Source organism: Ascidiella aspersa, chromosome 5, assembly GCF_963924565.1.
Source record: "Ascidiella aspersa chromosome 5, kaAscAspe10.2, whole genome shotgun sequence".
Taxonomy (NCBI): domain Eukaryota; kingdom Metazoa; phylum Chordata; class Ascidiacea; order Phlebobranchia; family Ascidiidae; genus Ascidiella; species Ascidiella aspersa.
Genome location: NC_139451.1, coordinates 26,607,703 through 26,633,653, shown reverse-complemented (window position 1 = coordinate 26,633,653; position 25,951 = coordinate 26,607,703). Strand labels below are relative to the sequence as shown.

At 36.6% G+C, this 25,951-nt stretch overlaps 2 protein-coding genes across 2 annotated transcripts; both read right to left on the bottom strand.

Annotated features, from left to right (window-relative positions):
• Window positions 1-206: 206 nt before the first annotated feature.
• LOC146145677 (protein lin-12-like) lies at window positions 207-8,858 on the bottom strand. The gene is made up of 8 exons (XM_083390649.1): window positions 8,780-8,858; window positions 7,778-7,934; window positions 5,577-5,710; window positions 4,480-4,634; window positions 3,490-3,598; window positions 2,681-2,826; window positions 2,097-2,214; window positions 207-493 (listed from the first exon to the last, which is right to left on the bottom strand). The coding sequence occupies exons 1-8, from the start codon at window positions 8,838-8,840 to the stop codon at window positions 207-209; spliced, it is 1,167 nt and encodes a 388-aa protein (XP_083246775.1). The 5' UTR covers window positions 8,841-8,858.
• A 3,245-nt stretch (window positions 8,859-12,103) lies between these two features.
• On the bottom strand, window positions 12,104-25,405 carry LOC146145676 (uncharacterized). The gene is made up of 14 exons (XM_083389800.1): window positions 25,326-25,405; window positions 24,775-24,931; window positions 20,762-20,895; window positions 19,985-20,139; window positions 18,604-18,712; window positions 17,331-17,470; window positions 17,030-17,147; window positions 16,251-16,528; window positions 15,359-15,481; window positions 14,914-15,056; window positions 14,700-14,769; window positions 14,404-14,531; window positions 13,905-14,037; window positions 12,104-12,815 (listed from the first exon to the last, which is right to left on the bottom strand). Exons 1-14 carry the CDS (start codon window positions 25,384-25,386, stop codon window positions 12,618-12,620), a joined length of 1,947 nt encoding a protein of 648 aa, XP_083245926.1. The 5' UTR covers window positions 25,387-25,405; the 3' UTR covers window positions 12,104-12,617.
• Window positions 25,406-25,951: the final 546 nt, after the last annotated feature.

Sequence of the window (25,951 nt, the reverse complement as noted above, 5' to 3'; positions counted from 1 at the left end):
GTACAAACTATAAGGTGATTTAATATCATGTAAAAAGGAAGGTCATTAAACTCATATTGGCTGACCAAACGGAAAAAAGAGAAAGAGAGAGAGAAAGAGAAGAGCGATAAGGTAAAAAAGAGACGAAGACGAGAAAAAGAATAGAAGAGAGAAAGAGAAAATGAACATAGCTGTATTTTTTGTTATATTCGATAACGCTTCGTTGATCATACCTGCATCTTTGTTCCGCATTCACTAAACGGCAGGACGCATTGTTTTTCTCTTTTCTTCAATCGGTAGTAGCCCCAAGAGCTATCCCATCGACTATCCGAGGAATACCTTGATGCGCGAACCCGGTAGCTCTCGATCTCCGGCGGAAAGGTGCACGTGCAATTGGAGCGCGGTTCTGCAATCCTTGCGTGAAGCGTCGCGGAACGCACAACGGTTGGTAGCTTGCCTGCATAACATGTCACCCGCATGCCGGTCGAGGTACAAAACGCTCTGCAAGGAGGACCTGAAAATGTGAGCGGTAAGCTGTAGAAAATATCAACAGTCTGTGAAAATTAAAGCAAGGCAGGTTAGAAAAAACTAGCCTGCAGTGACAGGGTCTCAAAGACAATGGCCCTTCTAAACCAGTGCTGGGCACCTTTTTTAACTTGCAGCACAACGACAGTGCTAAAAAATTCGGCGGCACTGCTACGAAATATATGTCCATCGACAATAAACCACGTATGCAAATATCCTAGGCTACCTAGATAAAAATGAGCAATTTATGATTACACGTGTCGAAGGCGCAAACAATTAGACGTTTTAAGCTATCTTATCTTCTTATTTCACGATCTTCCTAAAATATCTTAAGACGACTAAAGGAACTTCAGCCATAAGACCGAAATTGAAACAACATCAACGTCAAAATAAAACACATTTCGGAATAAGACCAAAATAGGACTAATATTTCATAGTCGTAATAACGTCTAAATCACAATACGTTCTAAATCTAAACCGATCTGAATAAGACCTAAACGTCTAGAACAAGGCCTATAACAACATTTTACCTAACCTCAAACCCCACCCTTAAATTCATCACTATCTTTCTAATAATTCCAACCCTAACTTATTTTCTAACCCCAACCATGAAGCTATCCACCTCTAACCCCAAACAGGGAAAACGACCCGATGCTTAAACAGCGACGCGCCAACGACGCCATAACCTCTTAAAAGCGCCAAAACGTCGATACCAAAACATCCAATGCCAGATTGATAAACCCTGATCATCCAATAGCCCTCTATTACATTTTTAGACTATGTTGTATATTTATAGGCCAAATTCCCATGAATGTCCAATTATAGGCCTAATTGCCCATGTACAAATTTCGACATGTTTAGGTAGACGATTTTAGATCTTTTTCTATTGTGACTAGAAAACAATTGCTGTATATTTATACTCCTGTTAGTTGAGTGAGTTAAAAAACTGTTTTCAATTCGACTTCCGGCGATTGACATAACAAAGGATTTAGTTTTAAATTAAGGAAAGTTTCTAAGTTAGGCCTACACCTGATTATTCTATACGGTTAGAATGCCTACCTTAATATACCATTTTTGTTTAATTATACTGCCCAAACTACAATAACAAACGCAGAAAACCACCGCAAAAAACGCAAGAAAACACCACCGGGAACGTCGCGGCACGCCCGTTGCGGAGCATTGCTCTAAACTATAATATCAGCCAATTTTAAGTATGAAAATACCAAAGATTACACTATGCTTTAGCTGCATATTTGCGCACGAGTTTGCTCAAGTCAGCTGGTGGTTTAAAGGTAAATTTTTATGACATAACTTTGTGACGATTTTCTAAAATCTTGCATTCCAACCCCCCAAATAATCCTGGATTCTCCCCTGTTTTTCTAGTGGGCCTTTAATAGCCTGGAAAAAGTATTTTGGGCCTCAACAATAAAGTTTGCCGACCACTGACGTACGCTGTGTCGTCATCTCTGAAAACTTTAATTTCCCTCCAAAACAAAAACCTATAGGTCCACCCCTGGTTGAATCCTGAAACATGCACTTTTTAGTTCATTAAATTATGTCTGCACATTAAAACAAATGCGTTTTCGGAAAACCTGCTGCAGTGGTGTCCCGATTTCTGTATTGGCAGTCTTTTCCGTCGTAACCGAAGTTGCAAGTGCAGCGGTACTCGTGGTTGCTGACTCTACTGCAAGTGCCATGATTACTGCACGCCTAAAAAAAGACGAAGGACATTATGCGACAAACTTATATACAGTCGGCCTGTTGATCGTTTTTATCGCTTACATAAAATCTCCTAACTTAGTGGGTTGCTCTTAAAATCGTTCCTATCACATTCGCGGCCTTTTATACCTTTAAAAATACTCACGGCAATGTCGAATTAAAACTACTTCCAGAATAGGGCTTAAAATAAATTGACAAGTATATGTTGGAATAAGATCTATACCTGTCAGAATAACACCTCAAGCACCACAATACAATTTAAACAACGTCCAACCTAATTCTAAACCCAATTCAACGAAAAACTTCACCATAACAAAACAAAGACATCAGCCCCCAATCGCTCCATGCCCTTTTCCATTTAATTACAGTAAATCTGGTTTATTGATCCAATTGTGTGTTCTATTTTGATACACAGTTCTTGTCCTACAATAGCTTTTTATTTCATTAATTTAAGTACAGGTCTTAATCCACGACATGGGTTGTGTATCTTGCATCTGGGACCACTTCTTGAGCCATAACAACGACACTTGAATCCTTTTCGCAAATCGATGCAGGTTCCTCCGTTACACGGATTCCCTAAGGTTTCGCATTCGTTTTCCAGTTCTATTAAAAACAAATTAAAAACATATTAAACCAATGATGAAAAACGAAACACAGGGTAACCAGGTGGCACTATATGAAGACAAATTGTTTAAATTCTCGACAAGCTTTCGCACAACCGTGCTTCATCAGGTCAAAGTAGAAAAACTTTTATACATTGTTTTAGTATAAAGGGCCACCTGATTGCCTTATTTAGAGTTAGACCAACACGGACATTTACAAAGATTCTTTAAAATCGATGAGTTTATACCAGGACACCACCCATCAACACCCAAACGCACTGTTGGACAATTATTTTAAAAAACAAGGTAATAGCCAGTGCTTTTCAATAATTGCTTCCTTTGCAGCCCATCGTCTTGTTGTAAAATACAAAATATTTTGTTTAAATTTGTGCATATTTATATTTTCAAACTGTGCAAATATTCACGTCGTGTGCCTGTAAAACAATGTCCTTTTAATAATCTAACTAACAGCTAGTATTTTGCAATATAAATAGCATAGGCCTGGTATATATTTTCAAACAACGATTATATATACCCAACACAAATCACTGCTGTATAATAAAACAAATGGCCGCCCACTATCTTTGCAGTTTATATTGAAATATTCACCATTTATTTGTTGTGGTTTTCGAATAATTAAAACGAGAATAGTCTTTTAACTCACCATCTTCCATCACACATGTGGATTTTCCACGTGGAAGGTTGTAGTTGCATTCACAATCGATTGTTAGATTAGAACGTATTACGCATCCTGTTCCGCGGTTGTAACAAGTCTGAAAAAGAAAACGTTATTCATTCTGCCCAGTCGTAATTACGTTTAAATTAAGACAAAAAAAAATTATACCCCGTGAAGTAACTATAGGCGGATGCAGGGTCTATTTGCTTAAAGTCCAGATTTTGGGAAACCGCTGGAGAAATTTGAAAAAACACCTTAAAAAAACACTGGGCGGATGAGATTTTTTTGTTTTAGTTTTTTACCCTCGTCACAACATATCGAAACCCGCCCCCTCTCCGGGTAATTTGTTTAGTGGGCGCAATGATGAACATTAGAAACATCACACAAATAGTGCGAAAAGCCACTCAGTTTCTAAAATTGGCAAATTATGCAAAAGTTATTTAAAACTATGCTTTTCAATGTAATTAGGTAAATCGCCATTTATAGCGCAATAAAGTTGCTTTATATGTAACAATTATGAATTGTAGTAATGTGAGTTATGGAAACCAAAGTTTTTACGGCGCTTTGGGCTTAAATATTTTCTAAGAACGGAAATCAACATTGCGCGAAGCGAAAATTGACGAAAATATAGTTTGCGACGGCGCGGTGCAGTTGCACCACGATAACACTGTATACTGAGTGCGGAATAAGTATCCCGACACATTCAGGCCACTGTAACTGAAAAAAAAGGCAAAAATAAGGTTAATATCGTTGAGAAAAATAGATTAGGAAATGGGAATAAAATAATGTGTGTCTGTAACGGCAAAACCGAGCAAAAAAATGTCTGTCTAAATCAGTTTGATATTAAATGAATGAAAAAAAATTTCTCCCTTTGAGTGTTTCGGCCCACTTCGCTAACCCTTCACATACCCCAGTTTAAAAATCCCTGGTAAAAACCTTATCAGTAGTAGTCCTCTATGTCCACAAGGCGATACTTACAGTGGTTGGTCGGCATTGTATCTCGCAATGCTTTCCCACATACAAATCCGGGCATTCACATTTCGCCTTGGTCGAGTCAACCTTACAAACACCTCCATTGAGACATTTAGTTACCAGACAAGGGTCGACCACATCACACTGCTTGCCGACATAATCTGCAAAAATAATGAACTCTATATAGCTGATATCTTTTAGACCTTCCAGTCTTAGTCAAAGTCGTTCATTAATAATTTCTAGTCACTTTAAAGAGAAATGTATTTCGCCACAAAATAAGGCAAATATTTGCTCCCATATGAAGTCATTGTCGCCATTTACGGGCGAGGAGCTTCGTATTTTACACATTCAGTGTGTCATTCTACATAGCTTTTAGGTTTTTAGCGAGAATACCCGAATTTTCCTAAGCTATTAAGTAAAATGGAGAAACTTACCACAGGCAACTCAAGATATATATAGCTAATATATGTATATGTAGCTCTCAAAACTAAATGTATGGTACAAAGCTTTACTTGATCTCTTCCATAAATCTCGAATACGAGTACTTTTGCTCTGGGATATAAAAGTAACTCATGTTTGTGGGATTTAGTATTAGCCATTGATAGTTGTTAAAAAACCTTTGTAGAGTCCCGAGTCCGACTCTGACTTTACAGCCTGTACTCCGCCAATTTACGTAACTATAAATACGGTGGATATTCAGCAATTCACTCATAGGGATGTCATATTTCGTCCCCTCACAATGAATGGTTCGAAAATATCCACCCTATGCTATTTCGCCTTTACAATTTGTTGGCGACAATATTATTTTTTAAATTTGCTTATTCGCATGCGCGATTTGGACTTAGGGCTCTGGTAGTTTTACGTGTTCTTACTCGATTCCCGAGTCCGACTCCAGGAAAACAAACTAACTCAGTCGAGTCGCGAGTCAATATTTACCCTTTTATCACTTTTTGTAGCACCGTAATCGCCTAAGATTATAGTCACTATTCCTATGTAAATACATTGGTAAGGAATTAAGCTATCGACATTTTTTAATTTCCGTGACAACTTGGTTTTGTCGCCTTCTACAAAGTAAAAATCCGTCCGCAATAAGCCAAACTCACCGCCGCGACAATTGCATTTGTACCCGGTGTTGTCATACACACATTCGCCGTGCTCTCCACAAGATTTTCCGTCACAGAAATCGACGAATTGACAGCGGGAGCCCTTGTACCCTGGGGCGCATGCACAGGATCGGCTGCGATAAAATGAGATCGATTGGTTGTTGTAGGTTCAATTGCATTGCTTGTGACTTTAGGCAGGGACGCCGGAGAGGAGGGGCGCGGGGGGGGGGGGGGGGGCAAGCGCTCCTCCTGCCCTTTGCTAAGGGGGGCAAGGGGGGGCAAAAGTGCCCTTTACATGAAAAATGATATATTGCTTTCACAACGTTAAATATTATGCGACGGAAATCATAAAGCAGTATTGTACACGCATTTTTTTATAAGAAACTTGGCTCAAGCCGAGTACTAAAAGTTTCTTAAATTTTCTATTGTTTAAGAGAACAATAGAACAAAATAATCTATTGTTCTTTTCGAGAAATCCGAGTACTCAGTTTCTTATAGAGGTTTTCTTATAAAAAAATGCGTGTAGCCAAGTGGGGGCCTAGACCCCTAATCCAAACTTTCAGAAAAAAATAAAATGTTACTGTTTATGGGTATTTTCGTTTTTTGCCAAGTTCTTCAGACAGACATCCTGACAACGCCTATGGCATAACTTAACTTTTTTAAGTCAATTAAGCCCAGTGCACACCGCCGTCGTTATCGTGTCGTATGCGCCTTCCGACGCGACGCCGACGAGCGCTTACGTATGTCAATGCACGCCGCGTCAGAGCATACGGAGAGAAGCGAATTTTTGCGGTCCGGGGAGCACCCCCGGACCCCCCAATATTTCGGCTCGCTACGCTCGCCTGCGGTCTATGTTGCCCTTACCAAAAAAGTCGCCCCCCCCCTTGCCCTGAAATCGCTCCGGCGTCCCTGACTTTAGGGGTGTTCGACTTGATATTTAATTCGGAGACCAATACCCGATGTTTTGGATAACATTTACTGCGATCTGATACCAAATTACGTCATTACTATGCCCAAAGAAGTAAAATATATGAAGTAGAAACTTGCAAAGCTATTTTTTTTTTACTTTTATCTTTAAGGTGTATTAAATTTCTAAATATGGCTTAAATTGTTATATCCATTTGATATCGGATCGCAGCTGAAACCACCGTGGTATAAAAACGATTACCGATACTACCACTTGGCATCAGGTAGTTTTAAGTTCTGTCCTGTTATTTTGTCAGAAAATTTCTCGACTAATCGAAACCTTTTGGGCTGATGAAAGATTTATACACATACCTGTACACTTGGAACTGTAGATCTCTAAAAACTATTATTTTGTTTTTTTCTTATAGGATGCAAGCAATGGTGTTATGGTTGTTTCTATTATGTAGGTCGGCGGTCCCGGTAGTAGGTCACACCTTACCGCAGGCTACTCTTATTCTAGCCTGGCTTGCTTAAAAACCTTTATTGATCTACTAATTCGCTTTGTCTGTTAAAAATTACCGTGTCATTCATGCTTTTGCCATTTTCGTGTTTTGTTCACGTAAATCTTACCAACGGTTAAGTGAAGAGAGTCGCTAAAGCTTCGCTGGTGTTTGTACACACAGCGTGATATCTTAGAAACAAAAATATTCAGAAAGAAAACCACAAAGGCGAACTTGTTGAATTGTCAACAAACTTTCGTTTTTGTTACGCCGTTCGTTACTTCCGTTTTGCAGAATTTAAGTTTGTTGATGGTTCGCTTTCAAACTGAAATGTATGTTGTATTGTCGTCTCTCTTAAAATCAGACTACAATTTCCACTGGGTAAATAAGTGATTTCAAAATATTTTAAATTTGTAAAAATAAAAACGTAAAAGTTATTTTACCTACATGCGCATTTTTTTGGTTTGAAAACATAAAAGTATAACATCACCTTTTAACCTAAAGTATGGTGGCTACTTAAAATGTTGCACATAAGTTTGTATGATGGGTCTTAACTTCCGAACAAAAGCCTATAGATGTGTTCTGTATTTGGTTGGATTTATTAGAAGTAATTAACTACAACTTGAGTTTATTGTTGTTGATAAAATCTCATTATTGTATTTGCTATCTTTTCTACACCTATAGGCCGATATACAAAACATATTCCGGGAGAGTTGCACAAAAGTTTTAAAGCCTGTCTCACAACTTGTTGCCTTAAAAAATACTGCGAATGTTAATTTTTTTTCGGCCACACACCTGACCGAGTTTTCTGAAATGCATTTTCCCTGGTTCAAACAGGGATTGAAATAGTAGCAGGCGTCATGCTGTGCTGGTTTCTGAGTTACGTTGGGCTTTGAAAGACTGGTGTTGGTAGTTGAAGCAACTGCTTCTGTCAAATTCAATCCGCGAACTCCTGTTCAAAAAATTGGGGAAAAATTGATTTCTGTTTCTATGTAAATTGTAAACAATTGATTAAACGAGGGTTCAATATTTTTCTGTCAAAACCTAAAAAGCTGATTATTGTTAGATGAAACCAAACAATGTGGTAGTAGAATAACTACCAAACTAAAAATAAAATTATCAGCAGTCCAATAATTTTTTAATAAAAGTCTTCTAGGAAAGTTCTAAGTAGCCCTACGCCTAAAACTCAAGAACAACGAACCCCATATTGAGAACCATTGGACTAAAAATCTTAATATTATTTGGGCACCAACAAGCTCATCTTCAAACCAGCGTTGTAAAAATTCATTTTGAAACCATTTTTAAAAAGACAGACCCGAGGTCCAACTCAAGTCAATTGCGAAAAAATATTAGTCAATTCCCAGACAAGCCACTATCCTAGTAAGTCAAGTGGCTAATATTAAAATACAACCGATCCTGAATGAATTTTAGTTAATCAACCACAAAACGTAACGTATTGACGGAAAACTTATTTTACAGAACGAAATATGGGTAAGTTAAGCAATTTCACCAAAAAGTATTAATCAAACACATTTAAGTCCGAATCAAGTCGTTTGTCCGAAATATTTAAGTCTATTTATTTACAAATAGTGATTTAGGGGCGCATAAAACAAGTTATTGACTTTATAGAACACCGCTTAAAACCAAATGTTACAATCTATAATTAAATTTCCAAAGCAATTGATAAAAACCAAAGCAATTGAATTTTGCAAAGCAATTGAATTTTGTTCGGCGATCGTACCTTTCGTTTAAAATTGCTGGAGTTTTGATAAAATTGAAGTACTACTATACACTTACCGTCATAAAACGATGAAACAGCAAATAAGGCAAACACAGTCAAAATTATACACCCTGTCATGACTGTGGTTTCGCAACCAATGATGCGATATCACAGTTTGTGATGTTTTTTAGTGGCAAATTTTTTTCTGCCTTCTGCACGAAGCCACGAGAAGAGGATACGTATAAGAACGGTAATCAATCAAATTAAACAACAACAAACATATGCTTGCATCTAGTCGGTATTCAGAATTTTAATGATGTATTGCTATTAAAAGTATGAAAAGTGGTGCAGTTTAAAAGCAATGCATGTTAAGGTTGTTTCTAGACCTGTTCACGTCTGAACCTGTGTCGATTGGTATAGGTAGGTCGGCGGGCCCGGCATGGCCCAGGTCGTAAGGCTATTGTTCTTCCAGACTGGCTTGCTTAAAAATCCTTAATTGACTAAGTCAGGGTTTCCCAATCTTTTTTGGACCACGGACCACTATTTGTGAATCTGTTTTTTCGCTGACCGCCATACAAAGCAAAAAAAAAATAAAACCAAATTTTAGATATTTACAAAACTGACAACATCAGTGGGACGGATAAGATTGCTTCCCTCTGCTTAAATCATTAATTCATCGTAATTTCAAAGCGCAACAAGTAGGATTTACGATACTGGATAGCAAAAGCTTTCGAAATCAAAAAGTTGTGAATAACTGCGGCAATTTAATTATCTTTGAAAAAAAGTTGGCCGACCCCTGTTGTACAGTAAGAGTACACATACTGTACAACAGGGGTCGGCCAACTTTTTCTAGTAGCGGGCTAAAACCAAACTCAGAAAGGTCTCTGCGGGACGCACAAAATGTTAATTACGAATTATGTTGTTAAAATGTTAGAACAACTGTTATAATCAGGCGGGCTTAGGATATGTTTTGGCACTCAAAATCGTGTTTAATTACTTTTAAGGAGGCAGTAAAGTGTTGGCGCAAAGCGGGACAAAAAGCGTTTGTTAGGTTGAAAATTCGAGTTCACACGTCGTTATTCACATTGAAAAGTGTAATGAAACCACTGTGAGAAAACGCGATTACCGTAATGGTTAATCTATTTCAGTGTTTGTTGACGTACTGTATTTAATTAGGGGCGCACCTGGCGAGCGAAGCGAGCGCGATTTTTTGGGGGTATACCGGAATTTTCAAGTTTTTATTACATTTCAATTTTTGGGGGGTATACCGGAATTTTTAAATTTTTATTACATTTCAAAAATAAAAATTAAAAACGTATGTCCAATATTTTTGAGACCGTTTTCCGTTTGTACGCGACACACTTTGGCACTTGGCAGTCAGTCTTCCACAGCGCAAGATGCGCTAATCTAGTTGCATAATAACGTAAACAAACCTGATGTATAAAGATCGTTAACGCAAAGCGCGAAAATTTTTCGCACTTACATAGTTAAAATAGTCCAAATGTATAAGAAATGGACTCGTGTCTAGTTTGTCAAAGGATAAATTACATTCAAAATTACAGGCCGTAGGTTGTCGACCTCTGCTGTACAATCTGCATGTGTAACTTTTTAACGTCTTGTCATATCGCCACGGACCATCTGTGCAGTCGTCGCGGACCACAGTTTGGGAAACCCTGGACTAAGTCACTAACTGATTCGACTTGTCTGTTAAAAATTACCGTGTCATTAATGCTATTGACGTTTTTGTATTTTGTTGACGTAAAGCTTATAAAAGGTTAAGTAAAGAGAATTGTGACGCCAAAGCTTCGTTCGTGCGCCTATACGCCTACAGTGTTAGAACACAAAACTTGATATGTATGAAGAAAAATACCTCAGAAAGAAAACCCCAAAAAACGAACGTATTTAATTGGCAACAAACTTTTGTTTTTTGTGCTGTGTGATGTTTTTAGTGGCAGATTTTCTTCATCCTGCTGCACGAAGCCAAGAGAGGAGGATACGTATAGGAACGGTATTTCCAAATCGAATCAATCAAATTAAGCAACAACAAACAACTGCCTGTATCTAGTCGGTTGTCCGGATTTGAATATGATATTGCTATTAAATTTATGTAAAGTGGTGCAATATTTGGAAAATTGTACTATACCGCGAATGAGGTTATTTTTTAGACCCACTTCAGTATTAGTATCAAAATTTAACCAATGAAATGTTTAACAAGTAATTTCATCGCGACAAAACTAAGAACAGTTACTTCGCATGGACAACCAGATGCTGGAAATTTGAATATACTAGAAGGCTATTGCTAGATGGAAGTTGTGATATACTTCCTTAAATCTAGTTTATTACAAGTGGTTTCTCTTATTCGGTTGAGTTACTTGATCATGTCCTTAACAAAAAATCGAGGACTCCAACAACACGTTGACCGACGCATTGACCAACAGGGGACGTGGTGTTATTTTGCACAATCTGCACAAAAATGTGCAAAAAATGTGCGCACATTTTAAACTGCCTTCCAAAATGTGCGCACTTTTTTTACAATGTGCGCACATTTTGAACTGCCTTCAAAAATGTGCGCACTTTTTTTAACAATGTGCGCACAAAAAAAATGCACTTTTTTTGACAATGTGCGCACATTTCAAAATGCCTTCAAAATGCAAACCGAATATTTGAAAAAGAAGATATCTCCTCGCCCTAATGCACGTTAGTGACGACAATGACTTCGAATGGTAGCAAAACAGTATAGACTTTCTTGTCTCAGTCAAAATCAGTCACTATAGGTTTTAGTTTATAAAACTTTTATCTTCTATATTTTTATATTTTTAACCTGGTCGCGTAGTTTGTTGCTCTAGGTTTTATGATTATTTTCCTATTATTTTTAAATTCCACCACCTGGTTTACGTGTTAACATTATTTTGTATTCGTTTTTTAGAGACTGATGATGCCGTGATTGGCGAAATATATTTCTCTTTTATAAACTAGAACCTGTAGTGACTGATTTTGACTGAGACAAGAAAGTCTATACTGTTTTGCCTTCAAAATGTGCGCACATTTTTAAGTTAGAGTTAGAGTTAGAGTTAGAAACGTAAAACTACATCAGTCAGAATCAAAGGCAAATCATTCATTAGATCTTAACATTTTATGTTGTCGAAATAACCCATGAAAATTTGTGACTGCAATGTTACCAAATGAAGATGTTGTTATTCTACGCGCGTGTTTAATATTATGTGTATAAAAAGCGACGATTCTTTAGGAAGGCAATTGTTTATATAATATCCAACTTCCAACAAACTGTGTTTGTTTAGAGTTTAAAATGTTGTTACAGTTGGTGAAATATTATTTTTGCCGGCCTCGGTCAGTTTTCAGAAAGCGCTTTTATCATTGTCAAAAAACACCATTAATTTGTTGATGACTTTTTTTATTGACAATAAGTAAATAAAAGATGTAATACACACAAATTAAATGTACAAAAAATGTTTGTATTGGACAGCAGTGGTTATGAATAAGAAAATTGTCAACTGCTTGAATTATAATTGTGGCATTTCGATAAGGAAGGGGCATATGTGTTTGTTTACGATATATGAAGACAATGAAATATCAATAAGATCAAGCAATGCTGAAGATCATTTTATGTCCTTCTCGGAATGTTTCATAATGTAGCTTTTTTAATATGCCATGGAAATTCGTGTTGCTAACACAGAATAAACAAAAAATATATCAATTATGATAATGACATAAAACAGCGCAGCACGTTAATTTATGAAGTTGGTATTCCTTTTCTCGTAAACTTTGTACTTGGGGAAAGTTGTTAAAAAAGGCAAAAACCCAGTGTAAATCGTAAGGATGCATTTCGTTGATGATTCTGATTGCGTGCCATTGGTTTTTGATAGCTATGAATACAGTTGTGTGGGATTATTATCACTAAATATCATTCCATTGAATAGAGCCCAGTACTCCCACTCCTTCATCTGCTTGGGTGTTAAACTGTGAACTCCCAACATGAGGCTTTTGCGATCCAAGCATCACGTTTCTCTTCTTTCTTTGAGGGGATTCAGCGCTATTACATGAGTTACAGTTCGAAGTCTTAGAACATATGTCCGCTTCGGCTTGAATAAACACCTAAATATCGGAAAAAATAAAAACTGCGTTTGAAATCCATTTCTTTCGGACTACCTTCAGGTTGAACATATATATATAAATATGTTAAGCAACACTACACCGACCAGGATTTATCAAAGCGTTATGTTTGCCTTTCTCCAATTTTTCTCGTTCGTTTTTCTATCACCGGTTCTAGTGTGGTGTTTTTGATTCGGCGCACCTGAAATAAAGACTTGCCATCGCCTTACATTAATATTAAAAAAATAAAGTTACATTGCTTTTGCGAATGTGTGTAAATTTCTGGACGATATATTTTTACTTTCAAGATATTACATGATAAACGATGAGACTGCTTTCCTTTTACATTAATATCCCTTGTCTGTTTTGGTCAATTTTTAAGCTGAACATTTGGTATAAATTCTACTTGATTCTCGCTTATTGTTCTACCCTCAGTTCAAATGATTTTGAAGCAACATTCAACGTCCAGATTTGTTTCGTACGATACAGTTATGCTAAGCGGCAGCTGTTCCCAACAACCTTTTCGTTCTTGCGACTTAGTTTGATTCTTTTAAGCCTATCGCAATCCCCTTTTGTGTATTACACAAAAATATTCAAGGTTTACATCCGCGTCACTTGGCCATTTTGTTTAAATAAAAAGTAAAGTTCGATTTACTTAATTGTTGTAAGTGTAATTATGCTAAATTTCTAATTAAAGTAAAACAATACCGTAATAAGAAGTTAATATTCTATCGCAATCAACTAACGCCATAAATTAACTCCATGCGACTCCCCCCTCCTCAATAGGGTTAGCAGAAGATACCCAGCACACAAAATTTAACGGAAAAAAACATTTGGGACCCAAAAAATTCGTGTAGCGCTTGCTTAAACCTCGCCAACGATGCCACACACGACGCGGTTAACATTGAGGCACTTTTATCGTCTATAACCGATACTAACATTCATAACCGATTGCGGTAAATATTAAACACCTGTGACTTTCCCAATTTTTTTTACCACAAGGGGAGGACCAATGCTATACCCTTAGCATTACATAGTTTACTAAACACAATTAAATAAAACATAATTTCGCTGTAAATGAAATTGTGATACCTTTGATAAGTCGTCTTTAAACCTAAATGCTTCGAAACTGATCAAAGTCTTAAAATAAAAATCAGTGAATGTATAGCTGTTTTGTTCCTGTAGCAAGTCGTTCTCATATCTAAATGTTTGGTCTTTCACGCAACTGAAACAAGAAAAAACATGTTCCATTGGGTCAACGTTGAATTATATATTTGTAATAATAAATTGACTACACAATTGCTTGGTTTATATATGCTTTAGAGTCTTCACAGCATCAAACCAGTAGCAATCCATAATACCACGGGTATTATTATTAACATTAGAACACATTAAATGTTTGAATATACATAATTATATAAGGGTGTCTTTTGTAATTCATCCCCAAAGTTTTATATTTTTTTAAAAGTAGGTTATTTTAATAATGAAATAACTATTTTCTGTTAAATGTTTTGTAGTAAACCGCCCGACTCAATTTTTAAAATAAATTGATTTCGTGTCGCATTGAAGCACAGTAAAGTCTTCCTTTTACCCATTTTCAAGCAGGTAATACAGCGGCTCGTGCTGTTTGTCCATAGATGCTGTCGCGTAGCAGTTTCTGAGTGTAAGTTCTTGTCCCTTCAAATCGGCGTTTTCGTTGTATTCCAAGGACAGTCGAACCTAAAAAATTCAACTTCTGAACTTCGTCTGTTGTTACTTTTTTGGAGTGGGAGATTTAAAAAATCATTAGTTTCTGCGAATTGCGATATTATTTTGTGAAAAATATTAGGGCACTAACAAGGTTCGTTTTTTAAAGGCATTGACGCGGAAACCAAACTTAAAACTCACCAGTACATAGATTCTTCCTCCAATGAGAAAATTTGTTATCGGCTGCAGAGTGTTGTTAATTGCATTCAACCTGATAAAAAGAGTCAAGGTGTTTGCCCTCGTGTTAAACGCACACATCTCGTATTATCGTCAGTTCCGTACCACAGCAAATAGTATGCTGTTTACATTCCATGTGGTTGCTTATACACTTGACTTTGAACACATGTTGCATTACCTATAATAGCTTATTGTAAGAGAGTTATTTCCTGTTGAAGAGTTTGCCACTATTTCGTAGTTGTCAGTTGGATCCAAATCCTTGCTGTCGATTGCTTTCCAAATGCTCTTTAAATTGGTGGGAACATTGCATTGCACTTGGATCTTTGGTATATAAAAACACTTTATTTTAAGTGGAATAAACAAATAACCATCAATGAAAGTAAAAATGTGCTTTCCCTTTTGATGTCGTAACTATAATCTGCAATTAAAACGTACAACTTTATACATATTAAGATGTCATTTAAATCTGACGAACTGTTACGTATGTCTAAATAACAATGGGTCACACAATTGATATTTAGCTATCCTAATTTTAGTCTTTAGTCTAATTTTTAATCAGGCAACAAAGGTTGGAAATAGAGGTATAATTTTTACTCAACAATAAGTTCAACCGGTCTCTATACCTCAAATTTTGCTCGCTTTCTTGTAATGAGGATATCTTGTTCCCATGCTTCCGGTGTACGTTGCTTCAATGCGAATTCGTACAACGACAAGATGTTGTGGTAAACGATTTCTCCACTTTCAACCTGTCCAAAAGTAATAGCCTTTTTTAATCGCATTGTAATAATTCCTTATACCGCGTCTGCTCAAACTTTTAACTCTAAACTCCTTTTAATTTATAACTTTACACAGCCTTTAAAATTTGAATGTTAGTAAACAGAACATTTTTGTTGTCCGATATACAAATATTTAACTAATGTAGAAATCACTTCAGTATGGTTTATATTCGTTTTAACATTCGCATAAAAATGTCAGAAAATAAATTCATATATATATGTAACATTATGATTAAATTTGAAATAAAGTTGGACACACATTTCCCAAAACCTTGAACCTTTTTTAGATACATCGGTAATATTGGAACTGTGAGTTGTACTGCAGTTTATAAGCAGGGCGGCTGCAAAGTCGGTTTGAGAAAGTGTCTTTCCTTGTCAATTCGTCTTTAATAATAATTTGTAATGAATGCTACATTATTTATTTAGCGGGAATTATGAATATTGTTTTTTTAACAATGTCGTATTGCATTATCATTTTTAGGAATGCCATCATAGTTTATAAGTTTTGGAAGTTAAGTACAGGAACAAACAACAACCAGACTTAGACATCTAGATTTATATCAGCTTTCTTAAATTAGATTAGAATTAAAATTAGAGCTAGAATTAGAGCACACCAGCAATTCACAATTTAGATTAGAATTAAAATTAGCTGCATTTTGCTCTAATTCAGTGAATTATAAAACTAGAATTATGTAGCCGTCCAAGTCTGCCTACAACGCTAATTTCAAGTCCCGTTAACCTGCATCTTAGTTCCGCATTCGTCGAATGGAAGGACGCACTGTTTTCGTCTTTCTTCCCATCGATAATGGCGTCCGTTGGCGTCTGTTCGTGGGCGGTAGTATCTATTATCGTAGTTTCGGTAAGGCTTCGTTTCTGGTGGAAAGGTACACGTACAGTTGTAGAGTGGTTCTGCGATCCTTGCGTAAAGCGGCGCGGAACGAGCAACGGCTGGCAGCTTGCTGGGCTCGCACGTCACCTTCATGCCGGTCATTGTACAATAGACTTTACAAGGAGCGCCTGTAATTGTAAGCGTTACTGTGTAACACAAACTAGCCAGGTAAAACATTTTTGGACAACAAATAGCGACCAGCTTTCGTAAAAGCGTTGACAAATCATTTATCGTTGAACAGTTGATAAACTAGGCCTATACGTTGTGAATTCTGCCGGCTTGCGTACGCGATATGTTGCTCTCATAAAGATTTAACACAGTTATAATGTTGTTGCTAAAAACAATTTTACTCACCTACAATTTCTAAAAAGCTCAATGTATGGTTTTTCGTAATATTCAAAACTATTCTAATTTATTTTGTAATGGATTTTGACAAATTTTCACCTTACATGTAAAGATTGACATTTTCAAAAAAATAAAAAAATAATCGCTCTAATGAACACTAATAATAATTGGTGTATACGGCGATAAGCTACTTCCAATATAAAACGGACGGTAAAGCTTATTTATGCTTGGGTGAAAAATATCAATTAAAGATAAGAAACATTAAGCTGATTTTTTTCGAAAACCTGGTGACGATGTGTCACGGCTCCTATGTTCACAGTTTTTTCCCTCATAACCGGTGTTGCAAGTGCAGCGGTACTCCGTATTGCTGATTCCAGTGCAGGTGCCACGGCCATTGCACGACTGAAAGAAGACAAAAAGCGTGTTGCGATCAAATTGTCTTGCAGGCATTTTCTTAGAAAGACATCTTGCGCTTTAGTCTCCTAGTATGGGTAGTAGTAACAGTACCATGTTCAACTTAATAAAATGTTAACTTCTTTAGATAGGTTATTTCGGACGATACCAGACAGATGCAAAGGAACTTACATTTCTATAACACGGGTTTCGTATTTCACATCTCGGACCGCTTCTACCCCCTCCACAAGAACACTTAAAACCTTTTTGCAAATCGGTGCAACTTCCACCATTACAGGGATTACTCAGGGTTCCGCACTCGTTTACCAATTCTAGAAAAATAGTAGGAAAAAAATTAATATGGGACTGTAGATCCACCTCAATGTGAAGTTGCTTGTACTAACAGAAATTGGCACTGGCTTATGTTTTACTTGACTCGTCCTCTCTGAGCCTGTGTAGCACAGTTGGTAGAGCGACGGTCCCGGTATGATAGGAGGTCGTGAGTTCGAACCTCAATGTTGCTTCAATCATTTATCGACACATTCGTTGAATCTGCCATGGCCTTCGGTGTACAAGAGAAATTTTAAGTTGAATTTATTGGGAAAACTGGTGCCTAAATACATTTTAAGAGCAATTCATTTCTTTTTGTTTCAAATTGATTTTGATGTAGCCAACGTCATGTCGTCCTAGCATAAATGCATAAATATATATATTTTATTTTGGTGTACTATGCTTATAATTTCCAAACTAAAACAATATAAGGACTGTTCGTACCTAAGGTCATCCTACAGCCAAAAATTATTTATTTGAACCTATACGAAGGTAAAAAATAACAAAAATCCACTAAATTGTAATACAAAATACAACCATAATAAACTTATTTTTTGTGTACTTTTACTGTAGTGGATAAGAGGACATTTGAAGCGTTTAAATTTACATTTGGAAAATGCAATCTGGTTATCGTGTGTTGCACTTTTTGCTTAGTATTGTTTTCGAAACAGCAGCCAAATTAATTTTACAATTGCTGAGGCGATATTTTAAGGACAAAAATGCTAATGATTTTACAGTGGAATTTCATGGGTGCTGATACGGATAGTCTCCTTTTCCGCTTTGGTGTAATGGTTGAAAACTATTGTTAAATATTTTTGACGCTCAAATCCCTGCTTTTTGATTTTGTTGAAAAAAATATTTCGACACATGACTTTTGGCGATTGAACGTAAGATAGTTTTTTTGAAGAAAAACTCATAAAATTACACCTTGTTTTTGTGTAAGGTATAAAGCTTGCCCTGTAGTAACATTTTTCGTGTTAATTCTACTATGCTTAATAAAAGTACCTTGAAAAAACGCAATTAAAATCCTCCGGAACACCCCGGAATACCTGACACGTTCTCCCGGCATACAGGTTGCGGGGCACTGCTTTATTACAAACTGACTTGAATTGAAACGAATCAACTTTCAACTCACCATCCTCCATAACACAAGTAACCATTCCACGTCGAACGTTGCTGCTGCATTGGCAAGTAATTCTTAAATTGGAACGCACTAAGCATTCTATTCCACTGTACGAACAATACTGTGGAGAAAATATATTCTCGTTGATGAAGCTGCTCAGTTTGAAGGCTCGCACCAAAATGTACACAGTGTTTGTTTAAAATGATTTGCTTGCTCACAGTATTTCCGATTCTAAAGACTCGTAATATTTGAAATCATTATTTTAGCGATTATAATTGCAACTTGAAGACCAGCAATTGCGTTACATTTCTTCGGAAATTTTGTAACGGAGAACAATTGCAGTACATAGGTGTACTTATGTCTAAGTTTAAGGATGTCCAATAATATCGGATTAGATCCGATAACCGATTCCCAGTGGTAGTATGGTACCAGGCCGATACTGCATTGATATAGAAGCCGATCCGATACTGAATAGACGATTTTTAGTCTTTTTTTGCGATTAAAAACAGCTATTCTACCTTGAAAGTTAAATTTATCAAAGTATAGAAAATGAACAACATAGGCAACTCAAGCAAAACCACAAAGGTTGTAAAAGAGATCCAAAAACGACTTTATTCAACAAAAGCAGAATACTATAGTTACGCAAAAAGCATCGTAACTATAGTATTCTGCTTTTGTTGAATAAAGTTGTTTTTGGATCTCTTTTACAACCTTTGTGGTTTTGCTTGAATCTTACGATATGGAGAAGAGATCAACAACTAGCAATGTTGGAGCAGGCTTAGATCCCAAAATTAACAAAAATAATAATAATATTATTATTATTTCATCAAATAGGCAACTCAACTTTTAAACGCTTAAGAATTAAGTGAAGGGTGGCCTAATAACCTGAAAAAAATTACTTCTCAACTTTTGAATTTTATCAATTTTGCTTGTTTTATCAAAGGAATGATGTCATTCCGCATCCGATCGGACACAATACTTTTTGCCAAAAATATCGGGTATCGGTATCGTGTCAAGTATCGGACATATTTCGGTTACAAAAATTTGTCCAGGTTGCACACGTGGAACGAATCCAACGAAATCATGTATAATTCAAAAGCTTCCTAAATCATTATGTTACCTTGACATGGTTTCAGCACAAATTAATTTTTCTCATTTAAGTTACGTATATAATACGGAGTATATTAGTCTAAAAACATAATGCTCACGTACAGATGTAGGTCGTTAAGATAAAATGTGGGTAGAACTGATTCTGATACATTTAGGTCTTATTCAAATTTAAATTTTGTTTTTTAATATTTATTATGGGAACTTATTTTCGGTCTTACTCCGAACTATGTTTTATTCGACGTTAGTGTTATTCTAGTTTCGTACTTAGTCCCTTCATACTTACAGTGGTAGGTCGGCATTGTATCTCGCAATGCCTTCCCGAATACGAATCCGGACAGTCGCATTTCGCTGTGGTTGAGTCCACTCTACAAATACCGCCATTGAAGCATGTGGTTTCCAGACAAGGATTAGTCAAGTTACACTGCTTGCCAACGTAATCTGCAAAAATTAGTGTGCTATTTGAAATGCATGTAAAATAATCCCCGGCATTTAAATAATCAATATTTAACTGTACTTTATCTGCTGAACGTTTAGGGAAATGGAGAAATAGAATCTGTAAGTGTAAAGCGTTTCCAATTCCAATAAATAGCACCCAATACCCAACGTAAAAAACGACTCTTACTCCATCTCGGATAAAAGTAATTTTCGTATTCTTCTGACTTAACCAAGGCCTATGTATATAAGTCAAGGTGACTGTTAGCAAATTTGCAAAACGGTTGGGTTCGGATCCAGGTGAGGTCCTAATTACTAATCAATAATTAATTTCCGAATTTTTAGAATTTCTGATGTATAAAAGAAGCGGTAGGCCTAAATGACTGTTAGCCACTTATTTTCACTTCTCTCTAAATACTGACAATAATAACAGAATTCGGAAAAGTTTAAGGGTATAAAAATTGGGATGGGTCTCCACTCTTTACAAGGGGACTCTAGTTACTTACACAAACTTTTGTTCCTAAATACATAATTCTTTGCGTTAGTTAGGTATTGTGCAACTTTTTAGACTTATATGCTTTCCGTCGTTTGTAATGTCTTCGCGTTTTCTTCACCTCTGCTTACTTACCACCGCGACAGTTGCAAACGTAGCCCAGGCTTTGACTCTCACACGCGCCGTGCTCTCCACAAGGGTCCCCGTGACAGAAATCGACGAATTGACAGCGGGAGCCTTTGTACCCTGGGGCGCATACACAGGATCGGCTGCGATAAAAGGGTATTGGTTGGCCATCCATAATGGCAACTGTTGCTCCCCCCAAACACGTGTTGCGCCACCGCGACTTGTGTACTGGGGCCTGGCGCCTAACCCTATACAGCTGCCAGGCGGGTCGCAACCGAGTGAGTTCTATTTGGTTTGCGAAAATTTTTGGTCAGAAATGCTACCTGTTATAACCACAACTAAAATACCAATCAAAATTCTATTGTTACAATGTTAATTAAATCGTTATCAAAAAGCATTAATGAACGCATATTTGTTTTCAAGCAAACGTGAGACAGCCAGTCACCGCCTATGGCAGCCACTGTTGGCTTAAGGCTGCGCAGACTGCTTAGACTGCGCGAAAAACCGCTAAGACACGGTATATAAAACGAGAAAGTTACACGTCTATTTGGCCAATAAGACTGGCCGGCACTCTGAAAACATGGCTAGGCATTACAGCGCCCACTCCAAGGCCAAATTGCAGCGGGAGTGGGACGCCAGCAAAACAAGCAGAGCGTGAGAACACCGCCCGCAAGAATGACTGTTTTAGATTAAGAGATTACAGGTACATGTCAAGTTTGAAACGAGAAAACTTGGGAATTTTGCAAATAAATCGACGAACTACTTTACAATAAAACGGAAATTATTACATCATCGTAACTTAAAAAAATGTTTGGTAAACGAAAGCTGGAACGCGTAATCTAAAACCCTATTTATCAATTCGTAATATAACTTAATAATAAAACGAACTCTTTGGCTTAAGGTAATTATTTAATTTAGGTGTTTAATGTGTTAGTGAACACGTAACAGCAACCTTACAATCTATGAAAGCCCTATTTCTCTTATTCGAGGGATAAAATTCAGGGGAAATTTGTAAGCCAGTTATTAGGGAAATAAAAACGAGCGGAAAGTTCATAATCACAAATGTTTGCTTTATACGACCATACTGAAATCTTTTGTAGAAAATGGGACAGGTTACTTACTTATACTTATACCTTTTTTCGTGACGATTTAAATAACGGAAAATGATTTAATCGCGATATAAGATATTTATAGGCACTTTCAAATCTTACAACGAAGACCTTCTAGCTTTAATTGTATTTTTTTAAGTTCAATACTGTATTGTCGGAATGGCATTTTATGAGTTCAAACGGTTAACCAGGCAGTCTGTAAATTGCTACACAACTGGGTGATAGTTCGTAATATCCCATCCTATTGTACGATGACAGTAGTCCTGCGTTTGCGGTGATGTCTTGCATTAGTTTAAACCAGGGGTCGGCAACGTACGGCCCGCTGGCCGGATCCGGCCCGCCAATGTAATTCATCCGGCCCGCCGCCTCTTGGACAAACTGGACACAAGTCCATTTCTCATACTTTTTGACTATTTTAACTACATAAATGCGAAAATTTTTTGCGCTTCGCGCGATTGTTCTTTCTACGTCCGTTTTTATTTACGTTCTGATGCTGTTTTTTTTTTAACTAGATCAGCGCTTCTTTACCGTTGCGCCGTGGAAGGCTGCCAAGTGCGTCGCGGACAATCGGAAAACGTATTAAAAAATATTGGACATAAATTTTTTAACTATTATTTTTGTGAAAATGTAATAAAAACTAGGAAGAAATTTAAGAGAAAAGTTATACTAAAAAAAATCGGGCTCGCTTCGCTCGTTAGTTGTTCCCCATTTCAATGGTTAACACACATCAAAATAGATTAACTGTTAAATTATCGCGTTTTTTTAAAGTAGTTCTATTACATTTTTGCATTAGTAGTTTGGATGACGACGTATGGACTCGAATTTCAAACTAAGCAAACGCTTATTTTGCGCTTTGTGCCAACACTGTACCTCCCTGAATGTAATTAAGCACGTTTTTAAAATGCAAACAAATCCGAGGCCCGCCTAAATTACAGTTGTTTTAAAATTGTGGTAACACGAAATCTCAGTTAACATATGTTGTGCGGCCCGCAGAGACCTTTCTGAGTTTGGTTTTGGCCCGCGACTAGAAAAAGGTTGCCGACCCCTGATGGTTTAAACGTACAAGACGCAGCTTGTTCAATAATGTTACGCAATGCAGGATGTTGTTCGAGTGCACGCTGCTCGGTATTTTGAGAAAGTTGTTTCTGAAAAAGTCCCAAAGGCGAACTTCTGGTTTTTCCAACCGCGGATGCGAGACTTTGGTTTCTCTCACGTCATTCGTTACTTCCTTTTGACGCAAGGAAAACTGCTTTGGTTCGCTTTCAATTAGAGGCATGCTGCAGCATTGAAGTACTACAGAACGTGAAAATTTAAATTTTAAAGTGCGAAATGAATAAAATCAGTGTCGTGTAAAATCCACAACAACCCCCCAAAATAATCATTTTTTATAGAATTTTCAGGTTTGGGAAGAAAGGGTAGTACTATGATCTCTTCTTGTCTTCTGTATATTTTGCTTTATATAGCAAGGACGTTAACATAATAAATTTACTACAAGCCGTGTAAAAAAAACAAATTATTTAGGAAAGTTTAATCTGTAGGGTCAAGTCATAACGGACAAAGCCACGTGTTTATGAAGTTGGAAAAAAATTTGGTAAAACCATAACTTATTTTTATTTTGTGCCTGCTATTTTTGGTACAAGTCTTTTTAGTCAATATTCTCGGATGAAAATAAATGTTAAGATCTTTTTTTTACTAAATCTGAATCTACAATGTTTACATTCGTTGCCGAAGTATTTATTCGGCATTTGTTAAATTTCTTGCTATCACCAGTGTTCACTCTAGGGCAGTGGCCTCCAACCTTTTTAATTGGCGACCCCAATTTAAATAAAATGCAATTATAATTTACATTGTAACCCCATTTTGATTTCTAATACGAATAAAAATATTTTAAATAATGCTGAAACGCAATAGTACGAGCGGACATTGTACACAACAAAATAAATTTGAATTTAACACACGACGGAACATAAAGATTTCATTTTGTGTCAAAAATAAATGCATTCAGTGCTATGGTTGCGCCTGCATAGTTTCTCCACTAATTTTGGCATCCACTTTACGTAACCACTGACCTTGCTCTATTTCTACGTGATATAGGCCTACGATGTTTCATGAATAATATGCTCATTGCGCTGAATCCCGCTTAACAAACCATTTTTTAAAGCAGCCCTATTTATAATTGATTGGAATAATGTTGCAGGGAAACAATTTGCGAACATTCAAACGCTAAATCAAAGCTAATTTTTGTTAAATGTCACGTTAGATGATTTAGCAGCTTTTAAGAGCTAAAGCAGCAATTTTATGTAGAAGATGCACCCAGTCACGTTTATTAGTGTGACGTCATTGTAAAAAAAACTACATAAATGAGCACTAAAACGGAAATATGATCATTTTATGGCGACCTCACAAAAATTTTAGGCGACCTCGGGAAAAACAAACAAATTTAGGCAACTGGGGTCGCACCCACAGGTTTTGGACACTTCTGTCAGGTACGCAACAAAGCATATGAGCAGAACCACCAGACCATTTGAGCAGAAAAAAAATGGATTCTTGCGCACTTGTAAAATAGCTGAATTGTATTATAAAACAAAGCACAATGGTCAGGGTTCTAAACCTGTTTTCCTCTGTTGTTACCTGGTATATATATAGTTTGTTTTATCGCCTATAGCTGCAGTAATATTGGCATTTTAAAGATTTTTTGCTGAAAGAATAATTTTACAATTAAAACAATGCCTGGCAGCAACCGTATATTCTTTGAGTACGTTTTTGCGAATGTAAAGCTGTTACACTTAATCTACTAATTCATAATATGTAATTCACTCGTAACCTTTACTAACCCCGTAGAACATTTATGCTCAGTGGAACAAACATTAGCTTACTGAAAATTTCATAGATGTAACACTGTCAGTCACATACCTGGTCATATCTTCTGAAGTGCATCTTCCCTGGTTTAAACAGGGATTAAAATAGTGGCAGGCGTCATACTGTGGTAGCTTCTGAATTGCATTTGGCTTTATAATACTGTTGTTGGTAGTTTGAACATCTGCGTCTGTCGAATTTAATCCTTCTACCCCTGTTAAAAATATATAATAAAAAGCATTTCTTTATGTTGCAATTGTACAATCAAATAAAACGGGGCCCTCAACGTTTTTTCCGTAAAGTATTTCAAAAGTTTAAATATATTCACTCGCAGCTATAGTCACTAACAGGTAAAAATTCCAAGGTTGCAAAAATCAACTTCCATACAATTAACCCATGTAAATCTTTATAAAAACACTTGACATTCGCGAATACCACGTTTAAAACTATAGGACAACATTACCTTGCTATAAATTCGACCACAACCAACTGATAACAGTGTTTTACATTTACTATACAATTTAATTTAAAGTTTGATTGACGATCGCTTATTCAATCTTCAGTTTTTGCATTTCATTACAAGTCAATATAGGCTAATCCATACTTACCGTCGCAAACAGCCAAAAAAGTAAAAATAGCAAGAACCGTCAAATGCAAATAACCTGCCATAACTTCGTTTCGTAAGCAATGATACGATATGACGCGTTCAAGTGTTTTGTGGTAGCAGATTTACTTCTTCAGGACGAAGCAAAAAAGGCAAGATGCGTGGGAATGGTACTGCAATGAACAAAAGCTGTGGTGCTACACCGGGCAAATATAACATTGCGCTGACAGCCAAAATAATTTAGAAACAACTCTTTCAAGAAAGATTAGTAATTAATTTGCGAAACTCTTATCACCATTTAGACTAAATCGTTTACTGTAATGTCACAATAAATAAAATTGAAACGCGCACATGAGCTGCGGCTAATGTAACATAACATTTTTAGTTTTATGTATTCTAATTTTACACTAACAATTGCTAATTGGTTTAAATTTAAAACAAAAGTCGAATTTTAAGAATCAAAGATATCCTTCAGAATAATATAGACCACCAGGGGCTGATCAAGTTTTTCTATTTAAGGTGGAAATTTGTTTAAAACAGCTTTCATTGTATATGGCGTTACAATTGGGATCCTAATTTGGTGTCATAATTTAGGTATTTTCCACAAGCTTGCAGTTCGAGAACGATCTT

Excerpts from the sequence above, each read along its gene's own strand:
- LOC146145677 (XM_083390649.1), bottom strand. The coding sequence starts at position 8,840 with ATGACAGGGTGTATAATTTTGACTGTGTTTGCCTTATTTGCTGTTTCA. Across the intron at positions 7,935-8,779 it reads TGTTTCATCGTTTTATGACG|GAGTTCGCGGATTGAATTTG; the intron begins GTAAGTGTATAG and ends TTTTTTGAACAG. Across the intron at positions 494-2,096 it reads TCGGGACACCACTGCAGCAG|GTCCTCCTTGCAGAGCGTTT; the intron begins GTTTTCCGAAAA and ends TCACATTTTCAG.
- LOC146145676 (XM_083389800.1), bottom strand. The coding sequence starts at position 25,386 with ATGGCAGGTTATTTGCATTTGACGGTTCTTGCTATTTTTACTTTTTTG. Across the intron at positions 17,148-17,330 it reads GAAACCCGTGTTATAGAAAT|TCGTGCAATGGCCGTGGCAC; the intron begins GTAAGTTCCTTT and ends GTCTTCTTTCAG. Across the intron at positions 14,038-14,403 it reads TATTACCTGCTTGAAAATGG|TTGCGTGAAAGACCAAACAT; the intron begins GTAAAAGGAAGA and ends TTCTTGTTTCAG.